The sequence below is a fragment of the Corvus cornix genome, chromosome 2 (genome assembly GCF_000738735.6).
Source record: "Corvus cornix cornix isolate S_Up_H32 chromosome 2, ASM73873v5, whole genome shotgun sequence".
Classification (NCBI taxonomy): Eukaryota; Metazoa; Chordata; class Aves; order Passeriformes; family Corvidae; genus Corvus; species Corvus cornix.
The window spans coordinates 29,517,312-29,543,412 of record NC_046333.1 but is presented as its reverse complement, the minus strand read 5'-3'; the positions used below and the strand labels follow the sequence as shown (position 1 = coordinate 29,543,412).

The 26,101-nt window shown below is 39.4% G+C and overlaps 1 protein-coding gene across 2 annotated transcripts in view; it reads right to left on the bottom strand.

The window, feature by feature from the left end:
* The window catches only part of CUL1 (cullin 1), a 53,547-nt gene extending 27,698 nt beyond the window's left edge, over positions 1-25,849 (bottom strand). For both annotated transcript variants that reach the window (XM_039570973.1, XM_039570966.1), the window contains exons 1-2: positions 25,769-25,849; positions 8,831-9,123 (exon numbers count right to left, since the gene is read on the bottom strand). In XM_039570973.1, the coding sequence (XP_039426907.1) occupies positions 8,831-8,970 (140 nt within the window). In that variant the 5' untranslated portion in view covers positions 8,971-9,123; positions 25,769-25,849. The remainder of the gene's footprint in view (positions 1-8,830; positions 9,124-25,768) is intronic.
* Positions 25,850-26,101: the final 252 nt, after the last annotated feature.

Here is a 26,101-nt window from a genome sequence, read left to right as displayed (position 1 = left end):
AAACACTGTATTAACCAATCCAGAAATTTTAATTTGGTTTTAACTTGTGTTTTAACACAAGTGGACCCAGCTTTAACCACTAGACAGGTTTCCTGCACAGCACACCATGAATTAGAAAATTAATACGTTGCAGAGACTTAACTTTTATCTTTCCCTTCACAAAGTCCAGCACAGTAAAATGGGAAGATATTAGCACAAATACATACCAAGGAAATTATAAACCACAAATATATGATGCATTACAGTCATTATAAACAGACTTGCTTCTAAATAGTAAAGCTCAAGAAGAAAAATGTCTCAAAATATCCAGTTAAATTCCTTGTAATCAACTTTATAAAATGCTTCATAGACGAATCATACCCTTAAACAGGGTTTAACAATCAGAGCATCCTGCATGCCACCAGCAGCAAGGCTTAGGGTCTTCACGTCAAACTGAAGGGAAAGCCTTCTCACAGTCTATATTTACATGCTTGTTCAGAAAGTCATTGCACAGTGTGCAAAGAAGTAATGCCCTTTGCCTAAGATTAACCCTTTTGGAAAATACACAGTGTACATTTATTTCTTATCTGTTACCTCATCCAGGTGCCTAATAACTGTATTTCCCACAATGTCAACCAATAACATAAAGCCTTCATTTGTATTGAATTGAAGCAATTGAACTTCTAATCAGCCTCTTATCTCTATCAGCCACTGATTTCCTGGACATGAATGATTTTTTCCATCTCCTAGTAATTTGTTCAAATTCCCTGGCACTGTTGCTACTTTTACCATCTACACTTCGATTTCAGAATTCCCTGTTCAAGTGAAGAACACCACACAGCGCAACAATTTTCCTCTAGATATGCAACTTACTTTCTTGTCACAGACAAGAAAAGCAGGGTTTACCTCACAGATTAATTTTAAAATAGCTAATATATAAATTTTTCTAAATTGTTTATGGAAAACCTCTCCATCATGATATTAAGAATTTAGGGCTGATTCACAAATACCCAGTTGACACCCCTGCCTCCTTCTTCCCCTAGCTCTCCTATCCCAAGTGGCTTTGAGCAAGCCTGAAAATATGAAGACTGTCCAGACGAAAGGCAATTCTTGCAGTTTTGAGAGTACTGCCAGACAAAAACATTCTATTAATCTCTACAAAATATCACAACAGCCTTCAGAAAAATAAAAAGCAAAGATTAGAAGACATAAGCCTTTTTCTAACACCATACATTTTATTACTAAACCCACAATTCCTTGTGAAGTAAACACTGAGAGACAGAGACCTTTTGTCCACGCATGACAGTAATCACCTCAGAGCTGCAACAAAAGTAATTCCAGTAACGCCCATCTTTACCTTTTACTCTGGCTTGAGATCTGCTAGCCAAAGGGTCCAACACAGCACTTCTGAAGTGCTCTAGTTTCATTGTTCCATACAAGTCAAACTGAAGTTAGTTTCCCCATGCAGAAGGCAGTTTGCAAGTGTAAGTAACTCGTTGACATATTCTACATAAAAGCATGCTCTCTCACACTTTGTTTACAATCTGTGTCCCCATCTGCTAGAGCCAGCCACTGACAGAAAGACGGACATATTCAAAACAAAATCAGATTTGCGCTGCTTACAACAAAGTGTATGACAGTCCATCTGAGAATCACAAGGGGAATGCTATGAAAAGAATTCTTAGTTGCAGAAAGCAAAATAAATCCCTCAATGCTTTGTATGCTGGAAGCTATATACATACTCAAGCAGCTACCAGGAAACATTTTTGGGAGCATTTGCACAATTCTGTATAGCAATTTGCATACCATAACAAGCAAAGAAGTTAATTCATCCATAGAAAAGTTTGAACCACAGTGAAGCTGTGCTGGTCCCCAAGCTTCTGGCTGCTGAACTTCAGATTTGGCCTAGAAGACAAACCATCTACAGGAGGAACTGATCAAGATCAATCTCCTCTAAACCTTCCATACAGTGAAGGAGAAATTAAATTTACTTGTCTAAATTAAAATTTGAGGTAGAAGACTGCAAGGAAGTTTATAAAATAATTCAGCATTGCACTGTTCAAGATGAAAAATCTTTTCAGAACTTTATTCTCCTTCAAAAGTCTTCAGAACAAAAAACAGCTAAAGACAAATTAATTTTACCACCTCTGTCATCAATATAATTTAGACTTCTTTCTACAGCCTTAACTCAGTTTCTAAAGGTGGGCAAGGGAAAGAAAAATCCTGTGCTGCCACACCGTAATAAATTTAAGGCTTTGTGTAAGATCACTTCCACCGAAGGCAATGGTCCTAACATACAACCCAGCTGGAGAGCTTACTTGCCACCTGGTTTCCAGTAGCATGGGAGCTCATGCAGTCAGTCAGTCATGTGGCCTGGGGAAGTAACTGGCACTACAACTGTTGTCCCTGTCCCCAGGGCCTTGGTGACCAGATACGAACTTCTGTGTGCACACAGGGGAAGTGAAACAGGCTCTTTCAGCAGCACTGCATAAATTTTTTCAGCAAGTATGCCAACAAAACACAAGCTTGTGCATACTATGGTCAACTCTAATCTGCCCTCTGCCCTCAAAAAGTATCCAACTACTCCACACAGGTGTTTTTTCCTCTTGGAGCAACTGCAAACCAAAGTCACATAAGAAAAATGATCAGTTTTGTAATTCAACACCCAAGAAAGCACTCAGACTTTACACTAATGAGTATAAATTACTCAGTTTTGCACAAGTCTAAGTTTTTAAAAGAAAACAGTTCTGCTGAGGTAATAACTGCTTCACCTTTCACCAGCACAGCTGGGTCCCCACAGTTCTTCCATGTTGCTATGAAAAATTAACGTAACTGGAAGAAGTCTGTGTGAGGAACAGATACGTAAAATTAAAGGAACTGAAAGGGAAGCAGAATTAACACAACACAGCAGAAAACTATAGTGCAGAGATGCCCACAACAACACAAGCTGAACAACTCTCCAACCACAATTTCTCTCTCATTACTTCTAGTCTCTTTATTATAAAGATCAGTTTTAGGCATAAATTTGCTATTTCACAGACCTTAAGCAGTAATTAACTTTATGCTCAGTGCTTGACAGCTGGCCTAGAGGACTAAACTGAGATTAGCTCCACTTTTGTCAAAAATCTGTATTTTCCCAGATTACACTAAAGGCATGCAAGAACATCATATAGAGAGTTACTGAAAATACTGATGGGAAAATGGCTAGGGAAGATTACAGAAGCTTTGTATTATTGTAGAACCTCTTCTAATACAAACAATACAGCTTATTATATTTACTAAAGAACTGCTATACCAATTTTCTTCAAACTTAAAGCCATTCAACTCCTGTTGAAAACCCCAAGATTAGATTGGATTTCCCCTAACATAAGAGAAGTTGCAAAGAGAAGTGGACATGTCCATATGACTTTAATGTTTTCTGAGTCAAATGACGAAGGAATTTTGCATGAGTTTTTGAAATTATAAGGTTGTCAAAAAACAATCACTTTTTAGAAAAAGTGCTTTGGACACTCACTTTAACTTTGTGAGGAGCAGCAGTAAAACAAAAACCCCAGAAACCGTCATTCTTTTCAGGGAGGTATCAGCAAGAGATTTTATGCATGTTCAGTTCATCATCCAGTAAAGAAGGGCCACCCCCACAAAGCAATTCAGAGAAAACAAACAAACAAAATTAAGATCCTGTACCCAGCCCCACACACCACTTGTGCTAAAAAACTACTAAATTTTAATTGATACATTTAAGTCTTTTGATTTGATAAAACTACTCTGCTAAATCACTCCATTTTAGACAAACTTTTAGTCAGGGAAGGGCTGAGGCAGAGATTGAGGAGCTATTACAGCATCAGCCATGCAGCTGCTATGAAAATCCAGGCATACCTCAGCTCAAACACATTTCTACAAGTCTGAGATCAGAGACACTTTCAGCAAAAGCCATCTGAAGACTAATAGATAACTTCTTGTTTCCCTCTTCATGGCATAAACTCAGCAGAATCATAGAGAAGCACTGAGTTACAAGGAAAACACAAAATTTCAAAGCCAAATGCATAAACAAAGTGTACAGTCTTTATGCCAGGGAGTGTAAGAACCTCCGAGTTGTGTAAGAACCTCTGAGGTTGCTTTTAAATTTAGCTTTCTTTGCATTGACAGAGGTTGGTTTTGAACAGAATATTATTGGTTACTATAAAAAGCAAGTGGAACAGCAAGCAATCATTGTGGAAGAGTGCATAAAGAAAGGAAATGATTGCACAAATATAAACATATTCTGCCCTTCTTTCAAACTGAAGATGCAATCTTTGTAAAAACACACAAATGCATACAATTATATGCACTTTCCACACAAGAAAAAGTGTATTATGCACCCTTCAAACATGTCAACAAATAAATTTACTTCTACCTTCATGTTTCACACAAGCACTAACTGGAATATGAGAAGTGCTATGAAATAGGATATTGAATATAAGCAGGACTAATACTAGCAGACAGAAGAGGCTGCCTTGATGTATCCAAAGTGACCTTAAACAATTTGACACTGAAGTGAAAGGATGGCTTAGAGTGACAGAATCTTAAGAGAAAGTGGAACAGTGTTTGAAATGTAAATAAAAAGTGCATGCTTTAACACCTCAGTATCTTTTCTGTACAGAAAGAGCATAATAATCTGTTCAGAAAGAAAAAACAAGAGCATACCATGCTGCCTGGTAACAACTGATTCATGTGATTAGAAAATAAAATATTTTCACAGTTTTAATATGCATCTGCTGATCTGAAATCCTACTAAAATACAGGAATTCAAGTGAAAGCCACAAGGAAGAAGACTGTATTAGAAGCAACTACAAAAGACCTTGGCAAATGGATGCCAGGAAAAGGGCTTCATGGTTTTGCTTTGTCAACATGTACTGCTGGTGCTGAATCTACTCACAGGAAAGAAAAATTAAATATATTTATACTTTCTATTTTATGAACAGATTATCCTGAATCATCTGGTATTTTTAAAGTGTAAGCATACTACACAATTATTTAATGTTCAACACAGTATTTTCCTATATCACTTGCTAATATGTGAGAAAAAAAAAATTATAAAATTATTACAGTAACCTTTTGTGATGTACAATTACTTATATTTAATCCAATGGATAATCAGTAGCTACCGCTTTGTTAAAATAAGTAAACAAAACTGAATCACAATAAGCAAGGACTTTTCATAAAATATTGAAACGTGACAGAACAGCCTAGCCTTTACCTAACCGGGACAAACTTCAAGCAATTATTTTGAAAATATTTACTAATGATGGCTAATAATGGAATAATATACGAAACACATTTGTAAAATCCAATTTACTGATGTAAGACTTGAGCAAATTTTAAGTAATAGTAAATTCAGTAATTTTCTTCAAATTTCCACATAAAACACACACGATAACGATGCCAACCAACTACTGAAACGTATTCTAGGAACTTGCTGAAATCAACAGTGTAATTTTTATGTACATAACATCTGAAAGACTTTGAAAGCCAATCTGAACACTGCAATCTGGACATTGCAATTTATATCTTTGTTAAACAACCACACCACGCCTTCCACAGTATTATAAACTCTTCTTATCAATGAAAACATTTTAAGATATCCTCATGCAGATATAAATCTTATTTGTTATAAATTAATAGCACTTGGAATCTTTAAACTTGTCTTATTTTTCTCAAATTTTCTTTAAACATTAAACTTGGACGAAAAGATTAATCTGTTCTGTATGGGCATAAATTAACTACATCGTTTAAAAGAATCCCTAAAAATGCTTCTCAGATTATGTGTTGTAAATCAGGACAGTGAAAGCATGAGTTTATGTCAAAATGTTACCATTTCAAATAAACACTGCACACATACAAAAGAGAAGCACACCACTAATCTTTCCATTCATCAATGCTATCTGAAAGTTGTTGATGTGTGTTTTGACAAAAAAATAATATTTTAGAAAGCTACTCAGTTCTTTGTCTAAGTCACTGTGAAAAATTACACAACTTTGATACAGTGCAGGAAAGTTCTCTGACATTTCAGTACCTGGCCTGAGAATCTTAAGATATATAAAAGAAGAAAGAAAAGTCACAAAATTCTTTTGTTCTCCCCATTGCTGAGTTTAAATACAAATGTTAAGTAAATCCCAATTCATCCTCTCATACCATGAGGCCTGAGGAAAATAAATTGCAGGCTCACCATACAATTAGTTTGAAAAATGGACATCACCACCTTCCAAAAGAGAAGAAAATAGTACAAGATGTATGAATATCTTATCACTGCCGAACGGAGTTAAGAAGAGGTGGCTATAAAGACAAGAGGATTACATCAATATAAATAAGTTGAGTAAGAATAATTCTAGTAAACCAAGTAATAGGTTTTCAATCAACAATTCAAAACAAACTCAGAACTTGCTACACAAAAGTACAGTTCTCTCTTGGACAGACTAACTGGAAGTTTCCTCCAAACAGACTGAATGCCATAAGGAGACGTTCTGTATACATATACCACTAATGCTGACTTTTACAAGTGAGTCCTGTGGCTCACAGCCTCCAAACTAACTGTTACTAAATGGAAAACAGGGTAAACAGGCCCATCCCCCACAATATTAGTAGTGCTATCAGGTCTACTGCTCCTAGAAATCTAGTTAATTTTATTGCCTATTTCTCTCTTTAGCATAAAGTCAATGCTTGGCATGTAATTCTGAACTAGCTTGTAATACTGGTTGTCAGATAATGTTAACTACTGTTGTAGAAATGACTAGGCTCTTCAGTACTAGGTATTACATAATAAGTTGGTAAGGAACAGCACAACATCCAGATTTCATTTTCTGAGACTCTCACATGTGGGGAAAAAAAAAATGAAACACCAAAAAAACAAACCACACAAGGAAACACATAATCATCTGATCTCACAGAAAAAGGTACCTTGCAACTAAAAGCACAAATAAATCTAAATTACAAAAAGTACGGATGAGGAACTTGGTAACCACCACTCAGAAACAAAATTTTTCGTTCACCTCTTCAATATTCTCAGATCTAGAAAACTCCTGGAATAATCAACTTCTTTCTGCTCTCACTGAAATGAAGGGGAAAAAACCCACCTTAAGTACAAGCTCCAGCCTGTACTCAGAGATTGAATTTAGTGTTTCACAAAAAGAGATGCTCTGAACAAAGAAAATGAGTGCAGGTGTGAGAGGTCTGAACTGCTTTAATTATGTAACTATTCTAATTCTTTTCCAGAGGGACTTGACCAAGGCACAACAAAATCTTCTACATCTCCAATCAATTGTGATTGGAGATATAGGACTGAAGGTAGGTTTGCTGGTATGTATGGTTCTCCTCTTATAAATTAAGAGGGATGAAATGAAATCCACTTCAGGAGTGAGATCATGAAAAGAAAAAAAAAGGGGGGGGGAAGAGAGAAAGAGGGCAAAAGAGAATGAGGAAAAACTAAACTGTCCATTGGGCAAGACATTCTTGTAAGTAGGGCTGATCTTCAGATCAATTACAGCTACTGCTGAAACTCATCTGCAGCTGTTCTGCTTTCCAAACTAAGCTGGTTGATAAGCAAAGCTTCCTGAAATAAAAGTCCACCAAACTACTAGACTTGCTGTACACAACGACTGAGAAAACATGTTACAGTTACTGCTTTGAAAGGGGTGTAATCTTTTAAGCACAACTTCTGAACATGTGTATTTGGTATAAGGATGCAAAATGCATTGCTATCTTCATAGTAGATTAAATACTCAGCCTAACCAGTATCAAATATTCTGAGTTATCAAACTATTATATTAATCCAAGTCGACCACCAAAACTACCCCCTAAATTAATTAACTTATGAAATTAACAAAAACAGTCCTTAGTTTCGAACCAACAACTCCTTGAAGCAGCAGCAAGGAGGAAATGAGTAACTAACAGACAGCATATCCCTTTTACAGCTTCATTCTGAGCATCGTTGAGAACATCAGGAGAGGGGAAAAGTCAGTGCTTTACCATTACCATTATAATCAGTCTTCAGCTGCCCTGCTTAATAGACCTCACAAACAAGAATATATTAAAGGCACTCAGAAGAAAAAACTCTCAGAGGTTCTACTATGTGTCAAATTTCTATCAGACATTCAACTTTTGCAGATTTGTTTCACGGAGTCAGAACCAACATTGAACCTAGTGCTGCAAGAAATCACTGATTTTAGGTCTTAGGAAAAGTTCTGACCCTAAACAAATGTTATTTCATCTTCCCATCACTATTGAATAAGTATCCTAGAAACATACAGCAGGCTGCTCAGGGTTTCTCCCACCACACCCTGGAGCATGGATTCTGCAGGCACAGATAGAAAAGATTATATGTTGATGCTGAGATTACATGTACAGAAAAACTCTTCTACCTCCTTAGAAAGTCCAGGGAAAGTATTACTTAGAGAATGACAACTGAAAAATTTTCCAAGTAGCTAGACATGATTATCTGTAAGATCTGAAGCATAATGTGAGAGACTAACAGAAAAAAGAAAAAGAATTTCTGTTTTCTTTGTGTGCATTGTAGACTCAAAATTTGACTATTAATAGAATCTCTTTAAACATGTGCTCTATTAAAGATAATAGTGAGCAAACCTGAAATACAGAGATAGCCTTAATAATTATCGAAGTCAGTTTTCCAGACAACAGAATGTTCCTGCTACTTGCCAGTAATATTAAACAGAAAAGGCCAATCCTCAAAATAAAACCATGTATTCTTAAAAAACATTAAGTGAAATAGCTATGAAGCAATTTTGTGTCTAAAAAAAGTAAAAAGCCATCTCTAATCTACTAGCAGTGAAAGTACTAACTGCCATAGGCACTAGGATACGTGTAGAGTTCCATGTATCTGGATTTCGCCATACTTTGTCTGGTGTAAACCTGTTGAATTCCAGCTCTTAGGTCATCCCATATCTGGTCAAGACCAATCTGTTTAAGTCCATGCGGGTTCTGACTCCTATTTGATGACATTTTGTATTTCCTGTAAAGTCTTCCAGTGCAACAGCCTGAGATCTTGTTATTCCTCCATTAGAATCACAAGTCAAGTAACATTCTAAACTCAGCTGCAGCAACTCAGCAAGATATTCTTTACACACAGAAAGTGATGTCTCCCAGGAAGATAACCTGCAATAGGAAAAGAAAATATACATGTTATATGACAGTCCAAATTAATCCACATGAAAGATAATTATTTCATTATTATTTCATTGAAATATTGTCATTTACACAGATGAGAAATACCAAAACCAAGGAACATAATTTTGCAATTCAGCACAAAATGAGACAGTTAGTACCCAGAGCTATCCAAAGGCTGTAGATACTCAGATCAATGCAGTTGACAATAAAACCCTAATGGCTAACAACAAAACATAGCAGTAAAAAGATTTCCAAGCAGCAGACACCATTTACCAACAAGTGTTTTCTTCCCATTCAACAGTAAAACCCCAGTACTTGTGAGCAACTCTGGGTTCTGTGGTAGCTCATTGTTTAACAAACATCCTGATGGATACCAAATAACCAGAAGGTACTACAAATAACTTTTTCTTCAGTTATCAGTAACTCTTCCAGACTTGAGATTCTATTACAGGTAACCTGAAAGGCCAAGGTATTTTGGAAGCAGAGAATTTTTCTATCTGGCAAGCATATGATTACATTAATTTGTTTGCTAAGTAGAACACCACTTCCTTCAATGTCATTTCACCAGCAAGAGAACATGCAGTCAATAATGGTGGAAAGAAAGAACTATTAATAGGAGTACACAGAATAAATATTGAATGAATTGTGAATGAAACAATCAGAAAGTAAGAAAATGCACTACTCCCATGAGTTTTAAGTGCACAAAATTTGGGACATAGTGAAAAGATGGCTACCAATTCATCAGCCTCGTGATATGATGGAGAAGAAACAGTCACCTGGAAAGGTCTACTGAAAACATCAAGCAGAGAAGATCCATTTTTACACAAGTCCATAAAAATATTTTTGCAATTTTAACATGTCTTATTGTCCATAGCAACAAAGTTAAGAATATATCAAAAAAAGTCAATGTAAAAAATTAGCCCACAAATAAGAGAGTTGTACTAAGTCAGGACCAACTTAATCTTACTGCAGTCTCCCCATATAGGGAGCTTATAAGAAAGATGGAGAAAGACTTTTACTAGCAACTGTAGTTACAGGAGAATGGTTTTAAACTAAAACAGGGTAGCTTTACAGTGGATATAAGGAAGAAATTCTTTACTGTGAGGGTGGTGGTGAGACATTGGAACAGGTTGCCCAGAGAAGTTGTGGATGCCTGATGCTGGCAGTGTTTAAGGGGATGCTGGAAGGAGCTTTGAGCAACCTGATCTAGTGGAAGGTGTCCCTGGTCAAGACAAGGAGACTGGACTAGATAGTGCCTTCCAGCCCAAACCACTCTGTCATTCTGCATACTAGAGCTCATTGACTGGAATATTCAAACCACCGTGAAACATTATGGTTTTCCATTTTTCTACAGACAATATAGTTTTATGATAAATCTGTCATCCAAGGCTCATATGAATCCCTCCATAATTTCAAGAACAGTATTGGCTGAGACCAGATAAATCCTATTATTTGTTCTTGACCTCTGAGCAGCAGAAAATAAAATATATTCCTTCGGGATCTATAGTAAAGTCATAGGTGCTTTGTCACAGCCACTTCTAGGCTTCTCCATGTTCCACTCCAGGCTTCATAGAGTTTTGAAGATTAAGTATTCTGTTATACCCTCCCTGACACCCATCCAATTATTTGAAGTTTCCTTCTGCCTTTTCTCCTGGACACTAAAAAGAGCTGAGATAGAGACATTTTTTCATTCTTTTCAGTCAATGACTGTCTTACTACAGTAACACAGAAATTACCACTCCTCATAGTCCTTTGCTTTCCCATCACCCATACGCATTTAAATATCAAGCTCTAAGTAAAAACACCAAGAAGTATTTTCATTATGTCAGTCTCAGCAACAAGTACTGTCTCATTTTAGTCTGACATACAACTGCTTATGCAGGTAATTTTCTTTTTTACAGGGGTAACAGTTACTCAGAGGATTAGGTGGAAAAACAAGAATTCAATCAATATATATCTTAGAAAACACACACCTAAAATTCTACCCTGCTGTTTTTGTTTCTCTAATTACAGCAAGCTACTTACTAAAGACACATGACAATCATGCATCATAATGCTGAAATGCAATCTCGATCGTACCTTGCTTGTACTTAACTTCTTAAATTTCTGGAAATCGAACCTTCTGAGGTACTACTCATGATGGACTTTCAGGACTGAGCAACAAAAGCCAGGAAGAACAAAGGTCCACGAGTGGCCATTCACCTCCACTGCGGGAAATACTCTGTGCATGTTACACACCCATAGTCTTGGACTACGATCCTAAGTCAGCATTGCAATAAAAGCAGGAAAATTAATCCAATGTCTACAATCCAGGAGAGCAGAAACTCTTTGATTCCTTAAATCTGGTACTGTCTGAACTCTCTGTAGAGCAAAAAAAGACACGGTTCTGAATCTGCAACCCCACAACTGCAGTAAATGTAAGAACTAGCTGTCACTCTCTTATTAATCTGCCAATAACAAGCAGCCTGGGTTTAGAGTGCATTTGTGTAAAAACATTTTGGTGTACCTAATACAAAATACTTCACTGCCCTACAAAAGTTTCTAACAAAAGGCCAACCCTTTGCTAGCTAGCAGAAAGCATAACCAGCAGATGTTGAGTTTCCCTCGCTATGATGATGGAACTATTTCAGTCTCTTCTCTAATTAAGCATCTCCTAGTTTTTATGTACCCTGGAGCATCTACGAATACTACCTTTTCCCAAAGTCTTTTCAACTCAAGGTGTTCCTCATTCACACTGTATTAATTTTCCCTCCCCTTCCCCAAAAGTAAACCTCTGTATTTAGGTCAGGATGTAGCTACAACACTATGAAAAAGAACTGAATTTTGGTTTTTATTTTCTCATAAAATATGTGAACATATATATTTTATATAGTCCACTATATAAAGATATTTATAAGTCTTAATTCCACTGCATTTGACACTACCTCACTATTGGTAAGCTTCCAATTTGAATTTTGCAATTAAACACACGAATACAGAATGACAATACCATCTCACTAACTTCCTAAACTCAAACAATTTACTTCTTCCAGTTAAATACTAGTTAACAATCAGAAAATAGAGTAATAGATGAATAATTCTATAAGCTACTATGAATTTTTTTTCAGATTTATTCATGGCAGAAAAATAGAAAGGTAATTATTAATATATAGAAGTAAAGTTTCAATACTTAAGAATACTTTAACTACAAAAACGTATTTATGAAAACAACTATTCGTACTTAGTGGTTAAACTAAACTATGGGATTAAATTTATAGAAAGAGCAGTGGTAACACAAAGCCATGTTACTTGGCACAGTTGTTGTCACACACAAACACATGAAATTCTATTTCATGTGAAAAGTGCTATTATTGTGATTCGCACGCAAAAAAACCTTTCCCAGGCAAACAATTCTCAAGGGTCAAATCGAGTCCACAGTAGTTGCACTGCATCTCTTCACCCAACATTTCAACTGCTAAAAAGAGGGAGAAAGAGCTCCTAAGCCAGATTTCTCAGTGCCCAGGCCATGTGCAACTGCCTGAATTAAAACCTCACCTTTAAGTAGTGACCTTTAAATCAGTGAGATCTCTTCCTTGCAAAGTGCTCTTGGCAGGACTACGCACAAGCTGGTCTTGAGCTGACCATCACCATGCTTTCTCGCCCAAACAGATCAGACTTGCTGCTGACCTGCCTCAAGGATAAAACCAGCTGCCTGAGTTGCAACATCCACTCTGTAGCTTTGGACCAGAGAACCCAGACTTCATTATAGCTTCAGCACCAGCTATATTTGCATGAGAAATATTACCCCTGCTGTTTCCAGACAATATATGCACAATTTGATGCAGCACTATGATAAGTACTCAATGACACCCAATCTTTCCACCCTGCACTCAAGAACTGCGATTAAAACAGTCCCAAACAAAAGGAGTTAACACTTCTGCCAAAACTTTAAAACAGCCTTGAAGGACTTAAAAGAAATGTTACTCCCTCTTTTTCATCACTTGGGGACATATCATGATAGATAAACCTCATATACAAAGAAACACATTGCATTAGAAAACACTGGGTTTGTTTGTTGATAATCTAATAATCAAGACTATTTTCTTAGATAGCCCCCCTCTGTGGAAAACAATGTGTAGGCCAGAAGAAGCCTTCAGGAAAATGTGAAAGTTAACCCTGCTTTTATCTAAAAAACACAATAATCCCCACCAGATTTTCAGCATCCCAAGCCACCTGCTGGAGCGAGTACCTAATTTTTACATCCTAACACAATACAATTTTCAACTTTACAGCTCCAAGGCCTGTGCATCACCTGCTGTTCTCCCACAACCCCTTATTTCTAAATTACATATTTCAAGATAGTTTACTTCAGTAATTACAGATAGAATTTGAACTTGTCAGCTTCTTGCACAGTAAGAACTTAAAGGTTCAGAGCAAGGTTTCCCAGCTGATGCAAGAGCCCAGATAACGTTGTTTTAAAGGCACAATAAAGAGGCATAATCTCTAGATTTATTTTCTCTCTTGTCTAATTTCAAATATGAGGAGAACATTCTCATCATGTCCAATAGCATGAGTTTAAGTGACCGGTTTTAATCATACTAAGCCCAAACACCTTTGGGAAGAGAAGCAAGTTTCACTAATAAGCTGTGGTAGAATGAATGTCACGAAAAATAAGTTCAAAGACCTTCAGCATTATGAAGTTTCCAAAGTTTACAAGTCTGCGTATTAAAAGTCAGAATTTCACCTCTTTACATTACGCAGAATTTACACTGCCTCAAATCCATTTTCTAAAACTGAATGCAAGTTCTCCAGTAACAAGAGTACAGTACTAGTTCATTTGGACAGTGGCTGCAGGTATCTTTTGTAAAAATGATGCAGTGACCATGCTCACTTTAACGGCCACTAAAAGCAAAATATCAGCCCTCTGTGCTGAAAGAACAAAGCATAATAGAAGTTAAGTCTTTGACTTTAAAAGTCAAGAATTTAGTACAGTCACTCCCTAAAAAATGCAGTATGAAATTCCTCTTGCTGAACTCTTTTCTCCCCATTTTTCCAGCCCAACTCCTCTAACTTACTTTGTTCTGCTCCCCTGTTGCTGTATTCCAAGCAAGTCTGATCCAGAAATTCAACAGATGCTCTTGTGTTCAACAAACAGCAGCACTCAATAAGATTTCCGACCAGTTTTATTCCCCCAAAGTCTCTGCACTGAGCCAAGGCAACTTCTCAGGTTACCCAAGACATTCAATACTGATTGAACACTATATGACACAAGCACACAAGTCCTTTCAAAAAACTGAAACAGAAGCACACTAAACACTACCCTTCGTCTAGCACAAGCTGTGTGCTTGTTCTTATACTATTTTAAAAACAACTCAAAACATTGCATGCTACTTTATACTCTAGCTGACATAAATTTCAAAATGGCTATAATTGAAGTAATACTTAGGTATCACCATATCAAAATATTTGGCAAGGTTTTGCCTTACAATATGCATCGAAAGGTACACCTATTTCTTCAGTATTAGGCTTGATAGAAAACATACCAAAAAATAAACCAAACCCCTAGTACAACTGAAGTTGTCAATTCAGTATTCATATATCCACTCTTACAAAACATACACTGTTTCAGAGACAGAACACTGCCAACAATCCATCCTACAAACCAGGTTTAAGATTCTTCTTGAAGTCATGCAAACATCTTTTGAAAAAGGCATGCAAATGATAAGCACAGAGCTAAGAACAATATACCTCCCTCCACTGCTGTGGAGTTAGCCTGTAAGATACAATCTACATGATTAATTAGATATAAGTGCTGGGAGCCTTACATAAATATATACTTGTACACTTATATAGGTATATACTTATATAAGTATTTAAGTATAAGGTAGGGACAGATTCAAAAATTGTTTGTTTTTTCACCTTTTACTTCTTTGCCTTTACAATTTATAAGCTACTTCTTTGAAATTTTTTCCAGGTTAAAAAATGCCTCTTGACTCCTAAAGGAGGCAACCTCCATTCCAGCACATATTTGTCTGATGGAATGGAAAGAGACAAGAGAAATAATTCTATTTTGTCCCTATAATCACTTGCACTCACAATTTATGATTTCAAAGACACCTTTCATATCCATGTACCCGCAAATTAATTTTGTCTTTACTTGACTTCAGTTGAGGTTAGCATTATGAGCTCTAAACTGTAACACTGCTTAGTTGAGCCATGGTCCTGCATGCAACATTATATAGCACTCACATTTCTGTCCAGAATTATTTTAGGTCACTAAATATAAAGGCTATAAGCTAGGTAGAGAGTTTATGCATTTCGTATGACACAATCCTTAAAGCAAGACTAGGAACAAGCACAGTGTCCTTAGCACTTCATATACTACAAATGTGTAATTAATCAACATCTGGAGAATCTGCCTATACCAGTCATTTTCCCTGTACCTCAGCAAAATGACACAACTATTGTAAAAAATGGTTATTCCAGAAATCAGTACCAGAAGAGTAATACTAGAAGTTTTTCTCCCTTTTCAATAAAGATTTTTAAGAGAAAAATTACAAAATTTACAATGTTCAGTTCCTCTGTATTATTACAAAACACTGAGTTACATGTAGTATGAAAAGCTTTAAATCATCTTATTTTCAAGGGAGTTAAATTCAGTTCATCATGAGAAAATTCATTCATTATGAGAAAAGGCAGAGATGTATGCATGCATTCCTCCCTTCCAAAAGTTGTCTTTGGGTGGTAAAAAATTCTGTGCAGCATAAAAAAAAACCAGAAAGAGCAGAAGCAAGTGTGTGTAATTTGGCAGTAATTTAAGACCATGTTGTGTAAATCTGGTGTAAATTTTGGGTGATTAATACTGTACCTCCCTAACGATGACTTCATTTAGGGCTTCAATGTTCTCCCCACACCCTCTCCTCCATGTTTTACAGCTCTGATCAGTGATATCTCAAGCACTGTAATTAATACACTCCTACATTACTTCATGTGCCAACGATACAGTTGCCAGCTGAAAAAATAAAACAAAGCCTGGACACGTTCTTCACAGCTAGAAAGATTCTAAAATTCACTTGTACGTTCAAATTTAAACACAATATACGGAAGTAACTTGGAATTGCGGTTTTCACACTTTTCTCATTTACTTAAATTATCCATGATTGTGCTCACTAAAAGCCTTTTTAACTGGCATGGTTTATCTGCATGCCTGAGAACAAGGATTTTTCCAAAATACCAATAACTATTCCTCAGAAGAACACCAAGAAACTTGGAGCGTGCTGCTTTGTCCCTTCTTTTTGCCTATTCTTTTACCAGCTCTTTAACATTCATTCTTTATTTCTTCCTTTCAGCTTTACCTTTGTCTTCCTTGACCAAACAATCCCAGCAGCTTTTGACAGGTATTTTCCTACAATAATGCTATAGCTAATACAAAAAAACCCCAAACAACCCACACCAAACCCCAACATATACATGCTGCCTCATAAACAAAAGGCTAGATCGAGACTCAACAAGGTTTGCTGTTGTATTCTACACAAGCAAACTCTCCCTTTTGCAATTTCAGTCAAAGTAAAGTTTGGTCAATATTTAGAATCCCACCAACAACAAAAGTTTCATGGTCGTTTTACTGCATCAACATCAAGTTGGAAAACAGTGCAAGGGACTACATCCTTAAGTACTATACAGGTAAAACTTTTCAAGTTTTGCTTGGCCATCTTCAGAGAGAGTTCACTTTGCTGTTGATGAAGTAATCCTTATGTACGAAGTTTGTAGATTGCTCCCAAACTGAAATGTCCTTTCTAACCTAAGGTCTTGCATATTCTGTGTCACAAACAGGATGCAGACCCTACAGTATTTTTTTAACTGAGCCTGCAGTAACATGCTTCACAGCCTCTTAAAACACTGATTATGCTCAGCTTTTACACCTTGGAAAAAAGACAGTTGCTGATTATGAAAAGAACAAAGAGAATCAAGTCAAGATATGAGTGCACTGAAAAGAAGGAAGAAAGTTTTACAGAAGTGAAGTGGGTTTGTGTGACCAGGTTTTGGTAGTGGCAGGGGGGCTACAGGGGTGACTTCTGTGAGAAGCTGGCAGTAGCTTCCCCCAGGTCCAACAGAGCCAATGCCAGCCAGCTCCAGGACGGAACCATCGCTGGCCAAGGCTGCACCAACCAGAGATGGCAGTAACATCTCTGTGAGTACATATTTAAGAAGGAAAAGAAGTTATTGCACAGATGTAGTTGTGCTCAGAGAAGAGAGAAATGAGAGTATGTGAGAAGAACAACTCTGCAGACACTAAGGTCAGTGGAAGAAGAGGTACTGGAGTGGAGATTCCCCTGCAGCCTGTGTGAAGACCACAGTGAAACAGCTGTGCCCCTGCAGCCCGTGAAGGACCACAGGGATGCAGAGACCCACTCACAGCCCATGGAAGTCCACAGGGGTGCAAATTTCCACCTGCAGCCCATGGAGGAGACCCATGTCAGAGCAGGTGGATGCCTGAAAGGAGGCCATGAGCCCATGGGAATCCCAAGCTGGAGCAGGCTCCTGGCAGGGACCTGCGGACCCATGCAGAGAGGAGCCCATGCTGGAGGATATTTCCTGGCAGGACTTGTGACCCCGTAGGGAGCCCACATTGGAGCAGGCTATGCCTGAAGGACAGCACCCCATGGAAAGAGACCCACATTGAAGCAGTCCATGAACAGCTGCAGCCCATGGGAAGGACTGATGAAAGATAAATTTATGGAGAACTATCTCCCATGGGAGGATCCCACACCAGAGCAGGGGAAGGACACTTCTCCCTGAGCTGTGGGAGAAACAGCCTGTGGTAAAATCACCATACCTCAGCCCCTGTCTCCCTGTGCTGCTGGTGGGGAGGAAATAGAGCCCGAGAAGGAGGGAGAGGTGGGGGGAAGGTGTTTTTAAAATTTGTTTTAACTTTTCATTAACCTGCTCTTATTTTGATTACTAATAAATTCAATTAATTTGCCCAAGTCCCATCTGTTTTGCCCATGATGGTAATCAGTGAGAGATCTGTACCTGTCCTTGTCTCAACTCATGAGCCTTTCATTGTATTTTTCCTCCCCGGTCTGCTTGAGGGGAGTGATGGAGTGGCTTTGGTGGCTACCTGGCATCCAGCCAGGGTCAAACCATCACAATAAGTCAAAGAGCCTTGACTATTCCCATTTTGTGTCTGGCTCAAATCATCTATATGATAGAACCTGCATAAAAAACCCAAACAAAAATAAAAACAAACAAGAAAGCAAAAGACTAAACAAAGCCCAATGAAACCCAAATAAACATAAACCATGAAGGACAATGCATGTGAAGATGCACTTCTTGAACCAGTCAAGATGCAGAAAAGGAAAATGAAGGAGGACAAGCCATGATGTTAGATACCCAATATGCCAAGCAGAAGACAGAGTAACATACCTTGTTTCCTTGGAAAGGGAAAAAGGAAAAAAAAAAGGAAAAAAGGAAAAAGAAGCAACAGCAGCAGGGAGTCAAATCCCATGCAATTTAGAAAGAACAAGCACAGAAGACTGGAAACTCTGAAATACTTTGGGCCAGTTTAGAGACCTCAGTGATCCTGCAAGGACAATTCTTACCCATAACTGCTTTCCCAAAAGATCTTACCAGACATCAAAACTTCAACTAAATCCAACTTAATAAGCTAAAACATCATAATCCGACTGATCTCCACCAAGAAAATGTTGGTATTGTCTTACAGTTTGCTTCAGACACAGCGTGACCTCCACCAGAACACACAGGGCAAGCCTCTGAACCCTAACACAAATCCCCCAAAATTATAACAGCACTCGATGCACTGCAACAAATACTTTCATATTGCCCTGTTAAAGACACAAACAGGAATTTTTCACGTGCAATAATATTTCCATACAGAGTTTTTCCATGCTCTTGGAAGGCAGCAGTTCTTACCAATAACTTTAAAACTACCATTAACAGATTGTTAACAAGCGAAAAACAATTCTGGCTGGAATCTTTTCCCAAGTGCTTGCTAATTTTACAGCTTCTTCCCTCTTGTTACTTGTGCAAGAACTCAACTGATTAAGGCAATCCAGTTTGCCACTTCAATTTATAAATAAAGATGATGGTCACACCGATTCATCTTGCAAGCAGTCTGGTATTTTCAGACATTCAAATGTACCACAAGAACACAGCTTAAATACTGAAGAGCTTCCTCCCATATTCACCTTCATACTAATATTTCAGTCTGAAGTGACAAATAATGGACAAATCAAGGACTGCTGCAGTTACTTACATTCATTTCCTGCATGTGACAAAATCATGACCTGTGAAAGCCGCTCCCGCTTTATTTTCTTATTTTCTTTTTAAATCGTGTCTACATTAAGTGCACAGATATATGTGCTAGTGATCTTGATTCCTACTGTGGTGTAATGCTGCAAACACTGTTAGCAATGAACAGTACAACTCTCATATGTTTCATTCCAGATGCCTAAATACAGCCAGCCCAAAAAAGAATGGGCTTTCTAAAGCTTAGAAAGGGATTCACATGTAGTTTTTCTGGTTCAACTACTAAATCTGAATTCTAACAGCCTTAACTTACAGCAAAGAATTTACACCTCACAAGAAGGCAGTTCTGCTTAAATTCAGTATCATTTTCAGCACATTTTAAATCAGTTTTGACCTCTAATGACTGCAGCAGGCACCCTTGCTATAGAAGTGAAACAATTTAACTAATTTTGCAAAAGTTAAAATTGCCACACATCCTTAACACCCACATTTAAATCCTCCTTCTTGTTGATAAAGCTTACACCATTAAGGTCTAAACCCAACCCTGCATTAGAATCTAACAAAATCAATTTAATTACTTAAGGATATCAATTTTGATTTTATACAACTCCTATTAATGATGGCATCCTAGCATAGGCATACTTTCAGAAATAATAAAAGTAAACTTTTCTGAAGTTATCTCTGGGAAAAAAGAGAGTAAGAGAAGAGCCTATTTCCTTAAGAAAATGCAAAACATTCTAAAAAAACATTTTCAATTGTACAGTGAAAAGTTTATCCTTTGGCTACCCAGAAGCAAGCAGAGCATTCGCTCATGAAATTATTACCATGAAAAGCAAGATGAAAAGACTAACAGCTAACAAAACAAGAACTATTTCCTATAACTCTATTTTTCCCCTAATTCAGTCCTCCAAACTTCAGATAAAACTTCCAAGTGAGTCTCCACTGTCTGTGAGAACAGATGAGCTTGCAAATTTTCATATGAAATTAAGTTTAAGTTACAGAGCAAAACAGGGTGAACTAAGGTCACACCAGCAGCCTTAGTTCTGAACTCTAATCCACATTAAGATATTGTCCAAGCTGAAATACAGAGCAACAAAAAGTCAAGTTACATCAAATGCATATTAAAAATACAAACAAGAAGTTTCTGAGTTCAGTTATGGCTGAAATTGCGTTACTAATAACCCAAATTCTTGTAGGTACCTGCTTTAAGGTCAAAAACTTCACTTCTACCTTGTATATTAATGAATCAAATACATCTGGGTCCCAGTAGCAAAGCCACCAGTCTCCAATAAAACGGGAAAAGCATGTGCATGTGTTCAAAAGATAAGTACGTTACCAGAGCAGAGTGAGAAGCCCCCTGCACTGCAAAAATTTTCCAGCATCATGATCCTCACCATCCTACATGTAAATCCATTTCTTCTTCACAATAACACCAAGCTTGAGCCATACAGCAACATAAACTACAGCAAATCTAATGAAATCCAAAGACAATGAGAATTTTATATCACCTTCAGGTACTTCTAATCGAAAAAAACCCCAGAAGTCAATGGTATCAAACTGATACTCAAATCCAGTGCATAACTACAAAGATGTTGGAGAAAATATATTTTCTTAGTCCTTTATTCTTAGTCCTGCTGTCAAGCAATGCCTTGTACCTACCAGACCAAGCTAAAACAGGGAACCTTTTGACTCCAAAACCAGAACAATCCAAAGGGGAAGAAAAGGAGACAACATAAATTTTTTTTCTGAGATTTTGGAAGAACATCACATCGAAGTTACAGTGCTTATTCAAGAACCATAAACTGGTTTGGGTTGAAAGGGACCTTTAAACATCACCTAATAACCACCCCTCTGCCACAGACAAACATCTTCTACTAGATCAGGTTGCTCAAAGTCCCATCCAACCTGGCTTGAACACTGCCAGAAATGGGGCATTCACTTCTCTGGCTAATCTGTTCCAATGCCTCACCACCCTCCACAGTAAAGAATTCCCTCCTTATATCCAAACTAAATCCACACTCTTTCCATTTAAAACTTAAATCCTTTGTCCTGTCACTACAGGCCTTGGTAAAATGTCTCTCTCCATCTTTCTCATAATCCCCCTTTATAAACTGAATGAAAAGCCTCAGTAAGGTCTCCCTGGAACCTTCTCTTTTCCAGGCTGAACAAGCCTAACCCTTTCAGCTATAGGAGAGGTGTTCCATCACTGATCACTTTTGTGGCCCTCCTCTGGATCTGCTCCAATAGGTGCATGTCTTTCTTGTGCTGTGTGCCACAGAGTGCTCCAGGTAGGGTCACTTGAGAGCAGAACAGAGGGTGATAATCACCTGTTCCTTTTGACAAGTTCAGGATACAACTGGCAAAGAAAGTAGTGCAATTCTGGAGAGAAAGAGATCCCAACTCTGGCAAAAATTTACATATGAGTCTATACCCATTTCCTGAAATGCAAAATGGAATTATAATTTTCCTATTTTCACTGTAGCCTATATGCATTTTTCTAACGTTCATAGATGAAGAAGGATTTGAAAAACACTACATTAAATAAAGTGGAATGTAATCAATGCTTGGTTTAGTTAAAAAAAAAAAAGTATTTGATTTTGACTTGTATCATTTATGAGAAGAGGTAAGCCAGCAACAGGAAGAGGTTCTATGGGTAAAAAGCAAACTGACAGAAAACTACCCACTGGGCCACATTATTTCCTAAACCAGTGCTCTTTCCAGAAGCTGGGATACTGCAACGAGCGTTTAAATCTGACAAGGTTCTATCTGTGTGGTTACAGTAAAGGCTTCAAGTTACAGCACTACAGCAGGGCACATGAGCTCAGAACAATTTTATTACCAAGTCATTTAGTCATGTCTGTAACAGGTCTGGACTGCAGTGCTGTAGAAACATGAACAGTCAATCTGTTCTTGTTCTAGTAGTTCTTCTATTGAAAAACCTACAACTCTTATAATAAAACAGCAAGTCACTCATGTAGACAAGCTCAACATGTCTCTATAATTTTCCAATCATTACATTTTCTTACTGAAAATTCTCCTTCATCAAGCAAGGGAAAGTCAGTGGTCTTCATAACAAATCAAAAAAAATAGTAGTTTAAGTTTGCATGCTGTACAGATTATAATTTGTACCCAGACCTCAAAATGTTGGTTCCAAGAACCACTTCTTTACATGGAGATAAGCTTGAAAAACACAGTAACTAAAATTTTTCTATTAGTGTACCTAAAAAACCTAAAAAACATGCTAGCACCTAAGTAGTCTGTTCAAAATGAGATCATGCATTCCTAAAGCACATGCAGAACTTCCAAGGCCAAGTTTTCCATACTCTTCTTTCTTCCAGGTCTGTGCAGCAGGATTGTATCAACCTGCAGGCTGCTAAGACTGCCTGTACACATACTCCTGATATCCCATCCAAGTGGGACATCTGCACTGTTTTCCTTCTGACGCAGACCCTGTTGGACAGCACGGGAAGTACAACAGCAGAGTTGGTAACACACTGACAACCTCTTACAAGGAAATCCCTCACTTCATGTTCATAATACAAATTTTTGATGTTGAGAGTGGTGTAAGTGCAAGTGGAACATCTTTAAAGCTGTTTCATTCACTAAAATTTCGTAGGGTTTTTGATTAATTAAAAAAAAAAAAATCAAGCTTCAGTGGCAAGAGAGAAGATTCTAGGTATTCCCAATTCATGCAACCACTGGCACCTGGGATATGACTCATCATTAAGCTGGGCCCTACTGAAATAATTGTAACTACACAAAACTAGGCGCTACCTAAGAAACACAACGGATGAAAAGCAGTACTCAGCGATCTTAACATGTAAGTTGTAGGACGACACTTTTTAAGCTGAGTATCTGAGAACCTTCTCAAAGGACTCAGTATTGTTTTCATAATAATACATCTAAAATCCAGGAGCTTGCACCAAGACTAAGAATAAGCTAAACCAAAAAAACAGGCACCCCCAAAGCAGTATCCAAATAAGGGTGTGCATCCATTTAGCTGAAATGAATTTAAGTTATTTAAATTAAAGCAATGTGATTTTCTCATGCTGACAGTTCAAGTAACAGGCCCAAGTTTTAAGGCCAGTTCAAACCAGTGTACAAAGGAGTAAGGTGGAAGAAGAATCATTTTGCTAAACCAGCACCACTATTTCATCAGCCAAGGAGCAGAATGCATATGCCTAATTTAGGTGCCCAAACTAAGACACCGTTTTCTATATGATCTCTGGATAGGTAGTGGAAAGTTTCCTCCAGGGACATTGTTAACGCAAGGCACTGAACTGGGATTCTAGAGTTAGGTGTACAAATTACTCACGAGATCAAATGTGTTCACCATGCCTCCCTGGGACAAGTATGCCCAGTGTTTCACCTGCACCTCAAATACGTGGTCAAGAGGTGACTGTGAAATGTATCCAATTTTAAGAACCAAAACAACTAAGAAAGACACAAAATAAGAAGTTGGACAACAAATACGGAAAACAAGAAGTTACAAAGCAGAGGCAAAAGACTTCTTTCTAGTTAAGTCACCATCAGAGACACAAAGTGCCGATGCCACATGGACACCTAACCATCAACACACAACATTACAGCAGTTCACTGTAAGTAAAGACTACATACCATGGTACCTATATAGTATCTTAGTACTTCCCCAAAGAGGAAGCATCCCAAATACACTCCATATCAACTAAGTACCAATTCACAGTATGGTATTACAAACATTATTTGGCCTAATTCAAGTCATGTAGCCACTAGGTATTTCTGGCCCTTGTGGACCATTCCTCCCAGTCCTGCCGAAAGGATTTCCAATACAGAGTTTTCTCTCCCTGAGTAGCATCAGGGTATGTGTGCCTATAAGGGCTGAGGTATATGATTATATATGAACACATATACCAAGGGAAAGGTTGCTGAGGAAGTCAATAAAAGACCAAAACAAAATAAGGTAAAACAAGTAAGTCATCTCTGCCCTTTCAGTGTTTAACTCTACCCCAGCTGAAACCAGAACACAAGTATACAGATAACCTCGGGTACAATTCCTTTCTCCTCAAAGGCATAGATTTAAATACAAAGTTGGGGAGATAGCACATGACTCTACAAAGGAAAGGAGTATGTAGAAAGAAAATAGTATTAGGTGAGATCACAAGGAAGGTTTTAATGACAGGAAAGTAAGATCAGAAGGGCAAAAAAAACACAAAGAAGGAAATGGTTACTGGGAAGAAGAAAACTGGAAGGGGAAAGATAACAGAGGGATAATGACGGTGCTGGAATATAACTTCAAGAGGAAACAAGAAGGATGGAGAAAGGATCCCAATCAGGACACAGTTAGCTCTCAGTGGCAAAGTTACTGGGAAACAAATGAGCTGGTTATTTGAAACAACAAATAATGCAGGACTAGTCATCTTGATAGAGACAATAAATACACAAACAGACAAACAAAAGGTTACACAGGGCACCTTCTCTGGTAAGGCCACAACAGTAGGTGGCAACAAGGGGAAGCCTGGTGCACAGTCCTTGAGAGCGATAGAAACCTAGAGAAGGTGACAAAGATGAACTGTGGCAAATATCCCCCAGCCACGATGGTACTGAGGGCACTAGGGAATTTCTCTAGGTACAATTAAAAAGCTCCTAGACAGACCTGAGTATCACTAGGGCTATGGGGATGGATACAACAGGGTGAAAGGAAGCAGCACAGAAAAGGACAGGGGGGACAGAGAGCAGGTGAACACCCCAAAACAGAGCCCGCTGAGGTTACGGACAAAAGCTCATAGGGAAAAAAGAGAGCAGAGGCGTGGGACGACCAGGGCCTGGGAAGGCTGGGGTGGGCAGTCCCGGGGCCGAGGGGAGCACAGGGAGGGCTGTGGGGCTGCGGGAGGTCGGGCCCGAGGTCTGAGAGCCGTCGGGGCGGGACGGAAAGGCTGGGGCAGCCACAGAGGCGCCCTGGCCATGCGGGGGCCGCGGTCACGGGGGAGAGCCGGGGAAGGACGGACGGACGGAGGGAGGGAGCGGGCAGCCCCCCGGCGGCCGGGCAGATCCTGCGGGGCCGGGGCAGCCAGCGGGGCGCTCCCGCACCCCGACGGGGGCGATGCGTTCTGAGTGCGCAGTTCGCGGCCTCCCCGCTCCGGCGCGGCCCGGGGCTCCCGGGCCGGATCCACGAGCGGGCCGGGCAGCCACCACCGCCGCCCCCGCGCTCCGGGGCCGGGAGCGCGCCCGGGAGAAGAAAGGCGGGCAGGCAGGCGGACGGGCGGGCCGGGCCCGACCGCCCCTTCCCCCGCTCCCCGCGGCGTGACTCAGTGCCGGGCCCCGCGCCGCCGCCTTCGCCGCCTGCCGGGCCAAGCCAGGCCGGGCCGGGCCTCGCTGCGACACAACGCCGCGGCCTCCCCGCACTCACCAGCATCGCGCGTCCCGCAGAGTCAGGGCCGCGTCCGCCCGCCCCTTCCGCCTCCGCCGGGCCCGGATCCGCCGCCGCCGCCGCCGCCGCCGCCTCCCCCCGGCGCGGCCCGGGGATCGCGGAGGCGCCGCCCCTCGCACCCGCCCCGCCCCGGCTCACGGCGGGCGGGGGACCCGGGGCTGCGGCTGCCCGCGCCGACAGGGCCTGGTGGGGCTGGGGTTCGGCCTCTTGGCGGAGCCTGCGCCCCCGCATGAGCTGCTCGGCAGGGGAGGCCGGCCGACCGCCCGCCATCTCCTTGGCTGCCAGGCCCTGCCCTGCCCTGCCCTGCCCGAG